General features: G+C 41.3%; 2 protein-coding genes across 2 annotated transcripts; one reads left to right on the forward strand and one right to left on the reverse strand.

Moving 5' to 3' along the window:
- Positions 1-359: 359 nt before the first annotated feature.
- On the reverse strand, positions 360-5236 carry LOC144705262 (Major facilitator superfamily protein). Its single transcript, XM_078577851.1, has 4 exons — positions 4491-5236; positions 4191-4408; positions 2547-3127; positions 360-1454 (listed from the first exon to the last, which is right to left on the reverse strand). The coding sequence occupies exons 1-4, from the start codon at positions 4678-4680 to the stop codon at positions 620-622; spliced, it is 1824 nt and encodes a 607-aa protein (XP_078433977.1). The 5' UTR covers positions 4681-5236; the 3' UTR covers positions 360-619.
- A 6262-nt stretch (positions 5237-11498) lies between these two features.
- On the forward strand, positions 11499-14846 carry CRL (crumpled leaf). Its single transcript, XM_078577810.1, has 10 exons — positions 11499-11801; positions 12393-12568; positions 12652-12701; positions 13124-13184; positions 13264-13299; positions 13522-13572; positions 13735-13827; positions 14152-14256; positions 14386-14478; positions 14570-14846. The coding sequence occupies exons 2-10, from the start codon at positions 12401-12403 to the stop codon at positions 14717-14719; spliced, it is 807 nt and encodes a 268-aa protein (XP_078433936.1). The 5' UTR covers positions 11499-11801; positions 12393-12400; the 3' UTR covers positions 14720-14846.
- The last annotated feature ends 463 nt before the right edge of the window (positions 14847-15309 follow it).

The raw sequence follows: 15309 nt of genomic DNA on the forward strand, positions 1-15309 counted from the left end.
GTCCCATACCCCTATACCCATTCATTAATTATACCTTACAAAGAGATTTTCCAGATATATTGAACATCATTCTAGAACTTCTCCTATAATTATAGGCAGAGTGAAAGAAGTAATTTCAAAATCCATCAATTTCTTCATGTTCTTCTTAGTCAATCAAAAGCTGGAATTTTTTTTGTGAGCAAGGATAATCATCAGGTTAACATCTTGGGGCTATATGTTTATATGCATTAGAATATTTAAATATGCGTGTTATCAAGCTTAAAATATGTGTGCCCCAAGTGGGATGGTTCGTGGACGAAGTGATTCAGTGCAGGGCAGAAACTGGATAAGAAAGAAAAGTATAAAATATGCTAATGATAGGACAAAATCATAAAGGCCAGTTGATGACTCAATTATGTGGAACATATGAACGAGTCAAAAAACATGCTCGTTCTTCAGTAATAGAGGGACTTAAGGATACAGAATTATACCACAATACAGAAGAATAATTACGGCCACTTAAGCGCCTGTTTCTTGTGTCAAGTCAATAAATAGTCGATCGCTTGAGAAGGAAGAAATAATGAGTAAACGATTGAAGTATGACTAACTATAGGTCTGAGGTCTTGGTTGTGCTGGAGAGCTACGTCTGCAAACCTCCCCTGACTCTGTACCTGTATCTCTTTGCACAGTAGATGAAACAACACAAGTTGAGGAAACTCAACACAGACAACAGCCAATAGTAGTACTCAAAACGGCCAAGATTCACATTCTGGGCAAGCCATGAAGGCCGCCCATTCCCTTCATCTCCTGTGGCAGCCTTCACTATCTTGTTCAAGAGTGTAGCCCCAAAACAGCCCAACCCTCCAGCCACAGCAGCATAAGAAGAAGCCACACTCTTCATGGCATCAGGAGCCTCCTCGTAGAGGAACTCAAGCAGCCCAACCACAGTGAAAACCTCAGCAATTCCAATAAGGCAGTATGGGATGAGCAGCCAGAAGACACTAAGTCCAGGCATGGCAGTGAGGAAGATGAATTCGAACCCGTGTTCGATGGCGTACGTCCTGCGGTACCTCTCGAAGACGCCGGCGAAGGTGACGGAGAGGACCGACATGGCGAGGCCGAGGCCGATGCGCTGCAGCTGAGACGCGCCGTGCGGGTGGCCGGTGAGGCGGCGCGCCAGCGGCGCAAAGGTGGAGTAGTAGACTGAGAGGAGGAGCAGGATACTGAGTGCAGGGAACACTGGAATGCTGGTGATCGGGATCTTGAATTTCCCAATGTGGGTGTTCAAGGTGTAGACTTGCTGGATAGATAAGGTTAGAAATCCAGTGATCATCAAGCTGAGCAGCACTGTACAGCCAGTGATGGGGAGAAGCTTAACCAGTATCTTCACTTCCTCGACTTGGGTCACGGTACTTAGTCGCCACGGGCTCGGCTCTGGGCCATCGTTTACTATAAGAGCCGCCTTGTCCAGCCACCTGAGAAAACCAACCGTTTCATCAAATTCGACGAATTCTGGATGATAATCGGTTGATGGGGTGAGAGTTTTACGCATGATTGCAAGAACCCAAAAAAAGATAGAATCTTGGAAGGTAGGGATCGGGGATTCGGACAGATCGTTCGAATGTTCGATCGGATCGGACAAAAAACCCAAAAAAAGATAGAATCTTGGATCTTGGAAGGGGGGAGTGATTGCAAAAACCCAAGAAAGATAGAATCTTGGAAGGGGGGAGAGATTGCAAAAACCCAAAAAAGGATAGAATCTTGTAGGGGGAGAAAATCTTGAAGGGGTTGTAATTGCAAAAACCCAAAAAAGAAAGAATCTTGGAAGGAGGGAGAGATTGCAAACCCAAAAGAAAATAGAATCTTGGAAGGGTGGAGAGATTGCAAAAAACCCAAAAAGACATAATCTTGGAAGAGGGGGTTGCGATTGCAAAAACCCAAGAAAGATAGAATCTTGAAGGGGTTGTGGTTGCAAAAACCCAAAAAAGAAAGAATCTTGGAAGGAGGGAGAGATTGCAAAAAACCCAAAAAAAGATAGAATCTTGGAAGGGGGGAGAGATTGCAAAAAACCCAAAAAAAGATAGAATCTTGGTAAGGGGGGAGAGATTGCAAAAACCCAAGAAAGATGGAATCTTGGAAGGGGGAAGAGATTGCAAAAACCCAAAAAAAATAGAATCTTGGTAAGGGGGGAGTGATTGCAAAAACCCATAAAAATATAGAATCTTGGAAGGGGGGAGAGATTGCAAAAAACCCAAAAAAAGATAGAATCTTGGAAGAGGGGGTTGTTTGCAAAAAACCCAAAAAAAAGATAGAACCTTGGAAGAGGGGGTTGTGATTGCAAAAACCCAAAAAAAGATAGAATCTTGGAAGGGAGGAGTGATTGCAAAAAACCCAAAAAAACATAGAATCTTGGAAGGGGGAGTGATTGCAAAAAACCCAAAAAAACATAGAATCTTGGAAGGGGGGAGTGATCGCAAAAACCCAAAAAAAGATTAAATCTTGGAAGGGGGAAGAGATTGCAAAAACCCAAAACAAGATAGAATCTTGGAAGGGGGGAGGGGGCGCACCTGAGTTCGTCAGAATGGGGGATCTTGGCGCTGCCTCTAATGGCGGAGCGCTCGCCGGGGACTTCATAAAGACCGGAGCTTTTGCCGTCGAGCAGGGGAAACGAACGCTTGCGATAAGCGGCAACCAAGACTTGGGCAACTCTGGTTAAAGGGCTGCCCCCGGGGAGACGATGGCGATAGAGAGGAGTCCCAGCGAAGAACAAGGCGTTGGAAGCGGCCATGGCCAGCGCCATTAGCCCGAAAGCGTAGGCCCAACCGCGCTCCATTTGCACGTAGACGACCAAAGTAAAGGCGGCGACGGCGCCGACCGTGACGGAGAGATAGAAGAAGTTGAAGAACCGATCGAGAGTCGATTGATAGCTCTCTTCGCGCTCGTCGAACTGGTCTGCGCCGAAGGAAGACACGCACGGTCGGATTCCGGCCGACCCGAACGAGGTCATGTACAGGACGAGGTAGAGGAAGCCCATCTGCCATGGCTTCGCCTGCTCGCACGAGCCCAGCAGGAGAGAGAGCTGGTCGCAGGTGCTCTGCTCGGGGAGGAAGACGCCCACCGATGCGATGACTGTAATCCCGATCAGCCCCTACCGATCACCACAAGAAATCGTCAAAATGTGCCTTCTTTCAACGCTGTTTGATCACTGGGGTAGACAGGTAGGTTGGTAGATAGATGGATAGATAATCGATAGATCGATAGATAGATAGATATATAAATAGATAGAGAGACACAGAGATAGATGGATGTATAGACAGACAGAGAGACAAAGAGGCAGTGAGACTAAGAGAGGCAAAAAGATAGATACATACATAGAGAGGCAGAGAGACAGAGAGATAGATAGATAGAGAGGCAGAGAGATAGACAGATACATAGAGAGGCAGATAGACAGAGAGATGGATAGATAGAGACATAGAGAGGCCGAGAGACAGAGAGATGGATAGATAGATACATAGAGAGGCCGAGAGACAGAGAGATGGATATATAGATACATAGAGAGGCCGAGAGACAGAGAGGTATAGATAGATACATAGAGAGGCAGAGAGACAGAGAGATAGAAATCTAGATGGAGAGACAGAAAGACAGAAATCTAAATAGAGAGACAGAGAGATAGGTAGATAAATAGATAGAGAGGCAGAGCGACAGAGAGATAGAAATCTAGATGGACAGACAAAGAGATAGATAGAAATCTAGATAGAGAGACAGAGAGATAGACATATAGAGATACAGATAGATAGATAGATAGATATATATAGATAGATAGATCGATAGATAGATGGGCAGAGACAGAGAGTTAGATAGATAGATTATATAGACAGAGAGGAAGAGAGACAGAGAGATGGATAGATACAGAGATAGATAGATTATATAGACTGAGAGGCAAAGAGACAGATAGATAGATACAGAGATAGATAGATATATAGACAAGGAGGCAGAGAGGCAGAGACACAGAGAGATAGATAGATACAAAGATAAATATATATAGACAGAGAAGTAGAGAGGCAGAGAGGCAGAGAAACAGAGAGAAAGAGTGACAGATAGACAGAGATATAGACAGATAGGGAGAGAGAGAGATGGAGAGATAGAAAGACAGATAGATAGAGAGATGGAGAGATAGATAGAGAGAAAGAGAGGGAGAGAGAGGTATTTACGAAGAGATAGAGGGTGGCGAAAATAGCGATAGTCCAGTATCGGCCGAGATAAGCGTCGGCGAGGAAGCCGCCGATGACCGAGGACGCCTGGGAGACACCGAGGAAGTTGTTCACGGCGTTGGCTGCGCTATTGAAAGGCCGGTGCACGACGTAGAACAGAAACGCCACCATATTCACCGACAGCCCGAAGTAGGCCATTCTCTCTGCCACTTCATTTCCTGCAACCCCTCAAAACAATCAAAAAAGAGGAAACCAGAAACAATCTACGGAAAAAACACGAAAAAAATCATCTACAAGTACCGAAAATGAAGAAAGCGGCAACCCAGCCCCCCGTCTTGGATAAATTCTTGATGGGTCTTCCGCGAATATCCACCGGCGTGTTGCCCAGATGAGAGCAGGAGAGATCTCGAGCACCGCTAGTCTCTCCTCTCTCGGCTAACTTGCTGGAAGACACAGGAGAGGCGATCTCCTTCATTCTGGACATATTCATGAAAACCCAGAAGGAACAATTATCGAACAAGGAACGATACGATAATCTATAAGGAGCCCAGAAGAAGAGACTATCAGGAAGAAGATCTAAGTGCCATGGAGAAGAAGGCGGCGACGTCGTAGCCCAGATACGATACAGGCAAGGGGGAATTGAATGGGGTTGATGGAGGCGGCTGAAGGAGCCTTTAATGTGGGGGCTGAGTGGGGCCTTGGCGCCGTGGAAAATGGAGGAGACGTCGAGAGGTATCGTCGCCAGGGCAGTGTGAGAAAACAACACTCTTTCGCTGACAGGGTGTGAAGGTCAGATCTTTTCTGCCAGTCTCTCGAAGACCATCTCTGCTCCTTTTCGCTACTTGCTTTGATGACCCGAGTCGGCAGCCTCAGTGACCCACAGTGTTAAATATTGGCGGAGAAGATCGGGATAGAAAGAGCAATAGATCGAGACTGGAGATAGGGAGATGGATACTCGGGACTGAGAGAAATAGATAGAGACTGGAGAGGGAGACAGAGTGAGAGAGGGAAATAGAGATAGCGAGGGAGAGATAGAGAAAAAAATGTAGGGAGTTAAAGAGAGAGGGGGAGAGAGAGAGAGGCAGATAGAAATGGAGATAGAGAGAGGAAGATATATAGATAGATTGATAGATAAAGAGGGAGATAGCTAAGAAGTTAGAGAGAGAGAGATAGAGATGGATAGAAATGGAGATAAAGAGAGAAAGGCATAGGGAGTGATAGAAAGATAGATTGATACAGAGAGGAATAGAGAGATATAAATGGAGATAAAGATAGATAAGAGAGGAGATAGATAGAGAGAGATAAATGGATATAAAGATAGATAGGAGAGGAGATAGATAGAGAGAGATAAATGGATATAAAGGTAGATAGGAGAGGAGATATATAGAGAGAGATAAATGGCTATAAAGATAGATAGGAGAGGAGATAGATAGAGAGATAAATGGATATAAAGAGAGATATGAGAGGGAGATAGATAGAGAGAGAGAAAGAGGGAGATAGATAGAGAGAGAGGAGGGAGATAGATAGAGAGAGAGAGAGAGAGGGAGATGGATAGAGAGAGAGGAGGGAGATAGATAGGGAGACAGAGATGGATTGAGAGAGAGAAAGAGGGAGATAGATAGGGAGACAGAGATGGATTGAGAGAGAGAAAGAGGGAGATAGATAGGGAGACAGAGATGGATTGAGAGAGAGAAAGAGGGAGATAGATAGGGAGACAGATGGATAGAGAGAGAGAAAGAGGGAGATAGATAGGGAGAGAGAGATAGAGAGAGAGAAAGAGGGAGACAGATAGGGAGAGAAAGAGAAAGAGGGAGATAGATAGGGAGAGAGAGATGGATAGAGAGAGAGAAAGAGGGAGATAGATAGGGAGAGAGAGATGGAAAGAGAAAGAAAGAGGGAGATAGATAGGGAGAGAGAGATGGAAAGAGAAAGAAAGAGGGAGATAGATAGGGAGAGAGAGATGGAAAGAGAAAGAAAGAGGGAGATAGATAGGGAGAGAGAGAAAGAGGGATATAGATAGAGAGAGAGATGGAAAGAGAAAGAAAGAGGGAGAAGGAGATAGGAAGAGGACAGGGAAGGGAATGGTGTGGAAGGAGACCTGGAAGAGAGTGGTGAGAGAGGAAAGACAGATGAGGAGAATTGTCGGCGCATACAGAAATGACACAATTTCCCTCTTCTCGGTGGACGGTCAAAACAGAACAAAAGATAAGACAAACATCGTAAAAATCTATCATAGAAAAGACCAGTCTCGACGTCTTCCAGCTTTGTTCGCCGAAGACAAACCAAATAATAGAAAAGACCCCAATATCAAGAGAAACGATAGATATAGATATTTTTTAACTTCCATTTCGGGTGATATGATGTAAAACTTTACTGACGTAAAGAGTTCTAGTCACTGATCCGCGCTAACTATTGGTTGAAGCTTTATCACTCAGTTTTGAAATCTGCATAGTAACATGCAACTTTTAAATGCTTCATACGCTCATCAAAATGGGATTTGAGGTCATTTTGTCTCGCAGGTTGACGCCAGTAAAGGGAATTGTAAGCCCTCGATTGTTGATCCTCAAATATTTCAGTAAACGGTTGTATATTTCCTAGATTTATGAGATATCAAGAGATCTCCTAAGGCTTATGAGAATCAACTCAAATTTGCTAGAGAAGAAAAAATCTTCCATGGGCAGACTTGATGTGTAAGATCGTCTTAATATCCACCTAGCTAGTAAATTTAATTTTTGGTCATTACTATATAAATATCTATCTCCCAAGAACAATCCTTGAAAAGACAAAGTTAATGTGTATCAATATAAAAATGAAGATTATCTTAATATTCACCCAGCTTGTAAATGTGTTTTTTGTCATTACAATATAAATTTCTATCTCCCAAGTAAACAAGCATACTGTTGAAGGCATTCGATGGGTTCACTTGATCCACTGACATCCACCGTTACGATCTGTAAGTATGACATTGATTTTGCAATCAAATAGTCTACATCATTAGTGAGGTGTACCCAATAGTTCTTTTAATGATTTGGTAATCCCAAATCCTAAATATTTAAGCGACCTGATGTTCTTGATGCCAAACTTAGAGTTCAATTAGGCAATAATTGATCATAATACTGATGTCATCCAGAAAGACAAGAGGAAAGTGAAAATGTATACCGCTTTTTCAGAATAGAATGACTTGGAGAGTAATTCATTTTGGCATACCATTGTTGACACGCTTGACTTTACCTGATGTTGTTTTATGAAGTTTATATATTTACCTCCCCTGAGTCATGAAAACCCAAGAATTGTGCATCATTGTGAGATCACATTATAAACTTATTCATCTTGACGACCATTAAAGCATAATTGACGTCCAGCTTGAACTAATTCCAACGGTTCTGAACAGAAATTGCAAGAACGAGCTCGTAATTCCCCCCCTTGCCTCAGGGAAAAGGCATTAACTGTGCATTGCATCTTTCAATAAGCTAATATTTGAAATTCGTTCTTCAACTAATGGATGTTTTACCTCATGGAAAAGGAAAATGCATCAAAGTAATATTTATTTATTATACATTCACTTCCTTTCACATAATTTAGTGTAATGTTTCGTGGGAAATCACACCTTACAACATATCCCTTTCTCTTGTGACTGGAACCCAATAAATATTGTCATAAATGTCTTTATTTCAAACTTCGATTGATGTCTTCATAAAGTACATGCATTCGTCAAATATATGGACAAATTTTAAATGAGAGTTTCAAGATGAATTTTTCAAAGATCAATGAATGTGATCGTGAGCTTGATCAAAAGGGAATGGGGGAGTCGTGCAAAATAACTACGCCTAGGAAATGAAGCTGTAATTAGGATCTAAAAAGTTTCGCTATAATCCCATAAGTTATCAATGTGTATCACTCGATGGTGTGGGAAGACTCATTTCATCTCTAAATCCAAATGTTTTTCGCTTTAACAACACAACCAAAATCTCAAACCAAACCCACATAATTTTCCAACCCGATCAATTGTCATCCTGACAAGCGAACATCAGGATTATTTTAGAGGGATTGATATTTTTACTAATAGGGATCTCAGAAGAAGTCATTCACTGGAAGGATTATCCCTTTCCTACTGAGGATTTGACTTTAAGAGAAAAGCAGTATGATAAAAGATGAACAAATACCAACACAGATGGAGTCCCAGCCTGAAAACTGGATACCATATTTGAGATGATCAATTAACTAAAAGGAAAAAAATTCAGATGGGATCGAATACATAAGTTGCAATATGAAATTCACGATACAATGTGTTAGTGCTGGTATGGTTTTACTATCTCTCAATCTAGTTTATCACTGACTCTGTGAGTACAGATCTCAAGAAACAAAACCCTAGCACACTAGATCTGATACCATAAAATATTCTGAAGTAGAAATGTGTGAGACAAGCCCATATAAGCTAAGATATATGGGCAGATTGAGAAACGTCAAAAAGGCCAATGGTTAGTATCATTAACAGAGAGAGAAGGGAGAGGATTGGGCAAAAGATAATCCGAGCCGTAGGATAAGAGAGTGAAATATGCGAGAAAGGGATGAGAGTGATGAGAGAGAAATGGAGGGTAAGAGATAATAGCTGAGAGAAAGCAGATAAAAATGATACGTGATAAGATGAAAGATGAAAGAAAAGGAGGGCAAGAGCTTCGAGAGGAGAGTCTGAACTTTAGAAAAATAAGAGAAAAATAAGAGAAAGATGGAAGTCAAATAGTCGCTGAGACTTTACAGAAACAAAGAGAAAACGAAAGAGAGAGAAAGAGGGGTTGTCTGATTGATTTGATGGGATTTCACATGTGAATGTTGAGATACAATTAAATGTCACCTGCCAATAATTATTAACATATCAGATGCAGAACAAGGGGGAGAGGTATCCCCATATTAATTAATGACGAACCTGGAAGAGAAGACATTTATTCGTTTCTTGGCATTAATCAGGCGGCGTGTAATGCAGCCAAGGTTACATAATCCATTCAATATACCACCTAGTTTCTATATCAGCCAGATTTCATATTTTATGATGAATATTTTTCATAAAATCAAGATAACAATGCCCATCATGGACTTATCGATCACAATTCCATTGATCATATTGGATCTTTACTAGATCTCAATTAGGATTGCTCGTCCGATCCGATCTGATCCGATCCGATCCGAATCAGATCAGATCACTAGATTGCTGGGGGGGACAGGATGTTAGGGTGGTCTGGGACAGTTTTCGTCCAGAGCCTCCCCAAAGGATTTGTCACTCTAGCCATGTCAATTCAGTTAGCCAAACTCTTAAGATAATATCATGTACTTTATAATATTACTACAGTCAATTTGAGAAGAAAGTTAATGGGAATTTTCAACCATTAAAATAAAATATGTAAGGGTGACCCTTGCCAGTTCTTTCTGGGCTGTAAGGGTGGCCAAACGTACTCAGCAACCTGCCAGGGTATGACTATTGTATGCTTTTCCTCTTTGACGTGGGCATGGATGAGTGGGATCTGTATGTAAATCAGGATAGGTGTGCTACTCACCTAAAAACTATCATAAACACTAAACCTTAAAAAATGTAAAACCACAAGCACGAACCTCGGGCCAAGTATACCGTCTCATCACGGTCTCAGGCTAGTTCAGTCTCATTAACAAATGTATCGTCTTATTGTATGCATTTTTTTTCTGCCTTGAGCATGTATGAGTGGGGTCCATGTGTAAGTTAGGATACTTATATGACACAAACCTTAACAAATGAAAACTCTTGTAAACACTAAACCTTAAAAAATGTAAAACCACAAGCACGAACCTCGGGCCAATCGTACCGTCTCATCACGGTCTCAGGCTAGTTCAGTCTCATTAACAAATGTATCGTCTTATTGTATGCATTTTTTTTCTGCCTTGAGCATGTATGAGTGGGGTCCATGTGTAAGTTAGGATACTTATATGACACAAACCTTAACAAATGAAAACTCTTGTAAACACTAAACCTTAAAAAATGTAAAACCACAAGCACGAACCTCGGGCCAATCGTACCGTCTCATCACGGTCTCAGGCTAGTTCAGTCTCATTAACAAATGTATCGTCTTATTGTATGCATTTTTTTTCTGCCTTGAGCATGTATGAGTGGGTCCATGTGTAAGTTAGGATACTTATGTTACACAAACCTTAACAAATGAAAACTCTTGTAAACACTAAACCTTAACAAATGAAAAACCACATGCGTGAACCTCAGGCCAATCGTACCATCTCATCACAGTCTCAGGCTAGTTCTGTCTCATTAACAAATGTACCGTCTTATTGTTTTATGCCTTTTCTTTCTGCCTTGAGCATGTATGAGTGTTGTCCATGTGTAAATTAGGGTATTTATGTTACACAAACACAAACTCTTGTAAACACTAAACCTTAACAAATGTTAAAACCTAAGCGTGAACCTCGGGCCGATCGTACTGTCTCGTCACGGTCTTAGGCTGGTCCTACCTCATTACCAAATGTACCATCTTATTATGCGCCTTTTGTCTCTGTCACATGCATGGATGAACGGGGTCCGTGTGTAAATTAGGATATTTTTGTTACGCCTTTTGTCTCTGTCACGAGCATGGATGAGGGGGTTTATGTGTAAATTAGGATATTTTTGTTACACAAACACAAACTCTTGTAAACGCTAAACCAAAACAAATGTAAAACCCCTTAGTGCAAACCTAGACTTGTTCAGATAAGCCAACTGGGCTTGTGGTCTCGTCGATTTTCCTATTGTCGGACGAAAAACCGTCCCGTGCGGAGGTCTTGGACGATGGACGGTAAGGGGTGGACGAAAATCCGTTGGATTCGCTTCCGACAGTTGAGATCTTGCCACATGGCATGGCTTAGTCAATTCCTTGACATTTTGCATCAAAGCCCCTGCTTTTTTTCACGCGCTCAAACTGACGCCGCCCAAAAGTAATTGAACATATGTCTCTCTGCTCCCTCTGTCCTCCATATTTCCCTAAAAAACTTAGAAAAGTATATTAAAAATTGAAAACATGATTTTTTCCGTCCAGGACGAGGGACGGGATGAAACTGGCGAAGTTGGAACGCGGGCAATTTTTTTCTTCAATGGACGAATCCCTGGACGGGACGGTCTGGACGAAGTTGAAATATCCAGACGTAAGACGGGACGATATTCGTTCCGTTCCGACCATCGTCCACGTCCCGGACGACCCGGAACTATAATTGGGCCAGTTTTAATGGGCCTGGTTGACCTGATATTATCTGCAAAACTTACCTCGCAGAATAAATAACTTTATTTGTCATATAGTTTAATAGTAAGCGTCGATTACGGTCTTAGGCTGGCGAGGGAGGGCCAGAGCGACGAGCAGCGTCCGTTGGAGTTGCGGGAAAATGGACAGCGAGCGTACGTACAAGGCAGCGATCGATCCACAGCTTTCTATTGCTTCGTAGCTTCGTCGTCTTTCTCCTCGAAGATAGGCGTGTCAGCGGCAGATCGTTTGGCGGGGGAAATCAGAGACCTTTGCCGTCTCATTATCGCCTTTCTTTCGCGTCTCTTGTTCTTTATTGCTTCAATGGATGGAGGGGCAATGGGTGAAGATGCGTGAATTTCGGAAGGTAATTTGGTGGCGGATTAGGGGTTGTTTTGCTTTAATTTGGTTGTGGATTATGGGTTTGTTTTACTGAAATTTCGGAGTGTTTTATGAGTTCTAGTTTCCTATGACTTGGGATTGGATTGAGTTCATCTTTTTTTTTGGGTCGAGGAAGTGGATCGATCATGAGTCTGTTTCGTTACAATTTTGAAGTGGATTAAGTTCTCCATATTTTTAGGACGAATTCGTTACAATTTTGGACGGTATTAAGCTCTTCATATTTCTAGGGTGAGTAACATAATCGATGATGGGTTTGTTTCTTTACAATATGGGTGTTGATTTTGTTTTGTCGTATTTTTAGGTAGAGTTATTGGAGATGTTAAGAGTTTGTTCCACTTTAATTTATGTGTGGATCAAGTTTATCGTAGTTCTAAGTAGAGGAATGAGATCGATTAGGGGTTTGTTATGCTTTAATTTGGGAGTGGATTAAGTTCATCGTAGTTCATGGTAGAGGAATATGATCGATTATGGTTTTCTTTTGCTTTGGTTGGGAGTGGAATATGGGTTTGTTCTGCTTCAATTGGTATTCCTTTAATTGTGTTAATCATATATTTAGGTAAAGGAATGGGATCGAATTTGGATGGCTCTGGCGAAGGCGCAGGCCGCGTGCGAGGTTTGGTTTTGAAAGCCCTTGTACTATTGGGTGGGGCAATACTGCTTAAAAGGCTGACCAAGGCCACCACTAGATGGGATCACGCGCGCATTGTTGCAGAATCTCTCTCTGGCGAGAAGGTGACAGAAAGAAAATGGCTCTTCCGTTTTGATATTTAGCAAGAAGTCCTGCTTCAATTCATTCCTATTTTTTATTCTTGAAGTGTTCTCGCGACCAGGCAACTCGAGACCCAGAGAATTACTTCAACCTAAGGTTTGATATTTTCAATTACCTTGTATCCTTTTATTGTTGATGCCATGCCTTCCTCGATTATCAGACTTCACCATATGTTACATAAGATTGTCATTTTGGACCCAAAATTGAGAAGCACGAGTAATTAATAAATTTATTCAGAGTATTTTCGTACTTTTTTTTTTGATGTTAGGATGCTGTCCTTACTTTATCCACGGTTACTAATATCGATCTGTTGACAGTCCAACTTAATATTCGATTCAGTATGTCTGACAGACTCATGACTTTGTAGTGTGGTTGTTAAGCGATCTTGGTGGATCAGATACCATTATTCCCATCGAAGTAGTATAAAATACATCTTTGTTTTTCTCTTGTAACCATGTGATTATTATCAGGAAATACTGCGTTTAGCTTTTTTTTTAGGCTTGCTGTTATCTTTTCAGAATGCTCACATGTCCGGTGACAGACATGGTAGACGGTTCGAGAGTATTGTATAATGAACAGGTTGGATCAACTTGATGACTTGCCCATATTTCCCATGCGCATTTTATTTTGTGTTGATTATTCTCTGCTTTTGATATAGGCGTTCTGGAGAACCCCCCAGAAACCTTTTCGACAAGTATGATGGTTTCCTCACCTTCCATTTGCTTTTCCTCCTGAAAAATTCTAATTTTTAATGCGCGTGACAAGAGAAGTCTGCATTACAAACAAAGTATACTCACCATGAATCCTGAATTGATGGAAATCATTGCGAGTGACATATTTACTTGATCTTTGGCACACAACAGATAAATCATTCTTCTTGTTTCCAGAGGATTCTTTACATTTTTACTGTTTGCAGAGGTTTTACATGGTTAAGCCCTGTCCAAAGGAAATGAAGTGCGACGTTGAGGTAAATTTTATGCTACATTTTTGTATAACAATGGTTACTAAATAATTATTCAATATACACTGGTATGCTGGTCTTCGTTCATTAATCACCACTTATTATCTCCATTTTGATCGTTGATTTTTCGTGTTGCCCATAAAAATATAATTTTTGCCATGTTTCCAGCTGAATACCTATGCCATAAGGGACGCAGAGGAGTACAAAAATTTCTGTGACCGCTCAAAGGATCAGCGTCCCCAAGAGGACGAAGTTATTGCGGTAAGTTCATAATTATCTTCAAATTTCCATTGAAACAATCTTTCGGCCCAATCTTAGTTGGAGAATCTGGGCTAGGCTTCGGCGATAAGTAATCTGGACGAATACAGATGGATTTGATCGTCTTCCAGAAATTTTAAAAATATCATTGAATCAAACCATCGAAATGGGAATCTCATAAATTTAATTATGCGTTTGATCCTCTCAGCTTAACTTTTGCCACGTCATTTTTTATTTATCATTGTTTAAATCAATGTAAACGGTGGATCAATCGAATACGATGCTTCAGTCCGATTTGATCAATCTTGAGGATACATCTTCGACCAGGATATTGCTGAACACTTGACGACTGTTTATCTCTCGCGTTGCGAACGGGGGAAGCGGTGCTTATATGAAGGTTCTACGCCCCCAGGCGGTTTCCCCAATTCATGGGTAACTATTGATTAGAGACATTGCTGTGTGTCCTTATTTAATGTTATTTTGCTTTTGATTGATTTTTCCTTTTATTTAATTATAAATCCTTTTTCTAGTGAGAGTTTTTAATCTGATCTTGTCTGACAGAGTGGTGCATCCTACTGCACCTCGGAGCTATCTGTTCTTAAAAATGGAGAGATTCATACCTGGGACAGGGGCTTCGATGAGGATGGAAATCAGGTAAATAATCTTTCAGCCTCGGTATTGTATCAGACAGCCAAGATCATCTGATATCAAGATAAATAATATTTTCTGAATTTTCTTGATTCAGATTTGGGGAGTGAAAGAAGGGCCGTATGAGTTCAAGCCTGCACCCCGGCCTGCTACCTCGTCCGGATTCATTGACATGTTCTCGTCATTGAACCGTGAACCAGCTGCACGATTGGACAAGGGGATGGAGGAGTCGTTTGTGTTGGAGTAGATGGCGGTAATTCTTTTGTTGCTCGAGGTGTCTTTTGAATTTGTTGTCACAGTTCTGAAAAATGTTTATTCCACGATTCAATAATCTCAAGAAAGTGTTCTAAAAATCCTGGCAAGGGATGAGCAAATCACGGTGTTTATATGAGAGAAGGAATGAATAGTGGGTGAATATGATGGTTGCTTTTGAAAACGTTTGTTATAGTGATGAAAATGATTGTTCCATTTCTAATTTTAAGAAATATTGATCATATTCTGTTCAGGGACGAACAGATTGCGTCCTTCATTTGAGAGATAAGAAGAAGAAAACGTTACAGTACTGAAAATGTTTAATAACTTTAAGAAAGCTCAGTTATATTCCGTCTAGGTATGAGAAATTGCTTTGTTTTTTCTGAGAGAAGGAATAAATAGTCGGTGGTGATGATTATTCCATTCCTAATTTCAAGAAACATCCTTACACGAAATATTTCAAGCAGATCGCCAGCAGTCTTCCAGGTTTTGCCTCTCCACTAACTCTACTGAGTAGAAATACAGATCGGAAAGGAAGACCTCATCGTCGGCACCGGAGCTTGACGATCTCCGCCGTCGGGCACG

This window comes from Wolffia australiana, chromosome 7 (genome assembly GCF_029677425.1).
Source record: "Wolffia australiana isolate 7733 chromosome 7, ASM2967742v1".
NCBI classification, from domain to species: Eukaryota; Viridiplantae; Streptophyta; class Magnoliopsida; order Alismatales; family Araceae; genus Wolffia; species Wolffia australiana.

What these genes read in the sequence shown, in the direction of transcription:
- LOC144705262 (XM_078577851.1), bottom strand. Translation starts at nt 4,680, where the DNA reads ATGAATATGTCCAGAATGAAGGAGATCGCCTCTCCTGTGTCTTCCAGC. An exon ending in TGCCGCTTTCTTCATTTTCG is followed by an intron (nt 4,409 to 4,490) that starts GTACTTGTAGAT and finishes GAGGGGTTGCAG; the next exon opens with GAAATGAAGTGGCAGAGAGA. An exon ending in CCCCATTCTGACGAACTCAG is followed by an intron (nt 1,455 to 2,546) that starts GTGCGCCCCCTC and finishes TGGTTTTCTCAG; the next exon opens with GTGGCTGGACAAGGCGGCTC.
- CRL (XM_078577810.1), top strand. Translation starts at nt 12,401, where the DNA reads ATGGGATCGAATTTGGATGGCTCTGGCGAAGGCGCAGGCCGCGTGCGA. An exon ending in GAGTATTGTATAATGAACAG is followed by an intron (nt 13,185 to 13,263) that starts GTTGGATCAACT and finishes CTTTTGATATAG; the next exon opens with GCGTTCTGGAGAACCCCCCA. An exon ending in AAATGAAGTGCGACGTTGAG is followed by an intron (nt 13,573 to 13,734) that starts GTAAATTTTATG and finishes CCATGTTTCCAG; the next exon opens with CTGAATACCTATGCCATAAG.